The 2,222-nt window shown below is 43.0% G+C and overlaps 1 protein-coding gene across 1 annotated transcript; it reads left to right on the top strand.

Moving 5' to 3' along the window:
• Positions 1-429: 429 nt before the first annotated feature.
• On the top strand, positions 430-1,739 carry HOXD1 (homeobox D1). The gene is made up of 2 exons (XM_040441507.1): positions 430-1,013; positions 1,405-1,739. Exons 1-2 carry the CDS (start codon positions 449-451, stop codon positions 1,737-1,739), a joined length of 900 nt encoding a protein of 299 aa, XP_040297441.1. The 5' UTR covers positions 430-448.
• The last annotated feature ends 483 nt before the right edge of the window (positions 1,740-2,222 follow it).

Below are 2,222 nucleotides of genomic sequence, written 5' to 3'. Positions count from 1 at the left end.
AGAGGTGCTGTCAGGGAGGTGACCTTCTATAGGGCTGGAAGATCTGAGTATGCTGGAAGGGACCTGCCGAAGGGAGCTGTGGATCTGAGGTGGGAGAAGAGATATGGGGAAGAGAAGGCATCACCAGACTTGAGGGGTCTCTACAGATCTGATGAAGAAGGGGGCTCTTGGATGAGTTGCCAGCCATAGACGTCTGGTCACTTGAGCTCTTTGGTTTAGAAAGTTTAAAAGTCCAGCCACTGGACCCCCAGCTGTGAGCTCCACCTGGACCTCAGGCATTCTAGGCTTCTGATTGGAGGACAAGCAGCTTGCGACCACCTCTCCACACAGAGCAATATTTACTTCCTCAGCAATGAGACAAGTCCAGAAGATAGTATCAGGTGAAGCTCCAAGTGCTCAGTGAGGTCACCACCTAAGGACTTACAACTGACCCATAAAGGACTTTGCCATGAATACGTACTTGGATTATACTGGGGATGTTGTGGCTTTCTCTCCTAAATTCTGCCGCAGTGAGCAGCGAAATGCTCCTCTACAGTCCTACCCTGGACCTGGCTCTGACAATCAGTACATGGGGAACTTACCACTTGGTGTCCACCCGACACCCACCCATCAGCCTCCACACCAGGCTCCAGCACTTTATGCCCCGTGCAGCCTAGATGTTACCTATGAAACAGCTGCACCTGCAGATTATAACTACCTACCTGCCAGCTCTGATTATGACTATTCCTATGGATCTACCCATCCCATGGATGACACAGGAAGTCACATCCAGTACACCAGCTCTGTCTTTCCAGGAAATGGACCTTTATTTCTCAATGGGCAGCTGTCCTACAAAACTATTGGGGAAGACAATCACTTGGCTCCACGTAAGGAACACCTAAACATATACTCGGGAAACTTTCAGAACTTCTCTCCTTCTCCTGGTTCTTATCCCAAACCGAACTCACCAGTATCTGAGACCCAGACTAATACTTTTGACTGGATGAAAGTTAAACGGAATGCTCCAAAGAAAGGTAAGTCAGTCTATCTATCTATCTATCTATCTATCTATCTATCTATCTATCTCATATCTATCTATATATCTATCTATCTATCTATCTATCTATCTAATCTTATTGATGTATTCACTATCTATCTAGCTATCTATCTATTGTCTATCTGTTGTATATCTATCTATCTATCTATCTATCTATCTATCTATCTATCTATCTATCTATGTATCTAATCTTATCTGTGTATTATCTATCTATCTAATCATGAGTAATACTACACAGTATGTGACAATGATGTGTACAGTATTACCTTCAGACTAATAACAAGATAAAATATTTGTTTCCTTATTCCTTATTCCTAAAATTGAAGCAAATGAGCAAATTGTAACCATTTGTGTCATTGGGTTTGCAGCAATCCCTTCAGATTGGGGAGCCACCAGTTCTCCCAGCACAATGAGGACAAATTTCACAACCAAACAGCTAACAGAACTGGAAAAGGAATTCCACTTTAACAAGTATCTGACCAGAGCCAGGCGCATAGAAATCGCAACCTCTCTCCAGCTGAACGACACTCAGGTCAAGATCTGGTTCCAGAACAGAAGAATGAAACAGAAGAAAAGGGAAAGAGAAGGGGTTCTGCCAAGTCCCCCATCTTCAGGGCCTTCTTCTAATGCCTGTGTAGATCTTAAGCAGAAGTCCCCACATAAGACAGAGCCACATTCGCCTTCCAGTGAGCTCTCATCCTAGAGGAACCTTCTACAATTCGTGGTTGAAATCCGGACTGTTCGGTGGACACTTTGCCCTATGCAGTGACTTATGCAAACACTTGTACATATAATAATGGTGACTGCTTCATGTTATACTATGCTCGGTACAGTGTGTACTATATACAGATCATATCGCATGCCACAGAACGATTATTATTGCTGGTGAGCCTTACTTACTGAGTGTACTATTGGGGGGGTCATGCCAAGTATGCATCCCTGTATTATCCCAATGTACTGACCTCTATGCAGCTTATGACCAAAGAACGACTATTTATACAACTACCTTCTTTACTACTTTCCTATTTAAATTTGCACTATTACATGTGAGATGGCTTTTCCCTGTGCCTGAATGACTATATGCAATTTTCATGAAACATGGGAGGGGGACTCTCGGGGGTTTCAGTTATTATTTGGCCATAGTGCTGAATTTATAAGAGTGTATTTGTTGTATATAGATATATAT

Source organism: Bufo bufo, chromosome 7 (genome assembly GCF_905171765.1).
Source record: "Bufo bufo chromosome 7, aBufBuf1.1, whole genome shotgun sequence".
In the NCBI taxonomy this organism is placed as follows: domain Eukaryota; kingdom Metazoa; phylum Chordata; class Amphibia; order Anura; family Bufonidae; genus Bufo; species Bufo bufo.
The sequence above is the reverse complement of the archived record's forward strand: the minus strand, read 5'-3'. Positions and strand labels throughout refer to the sequence as shown.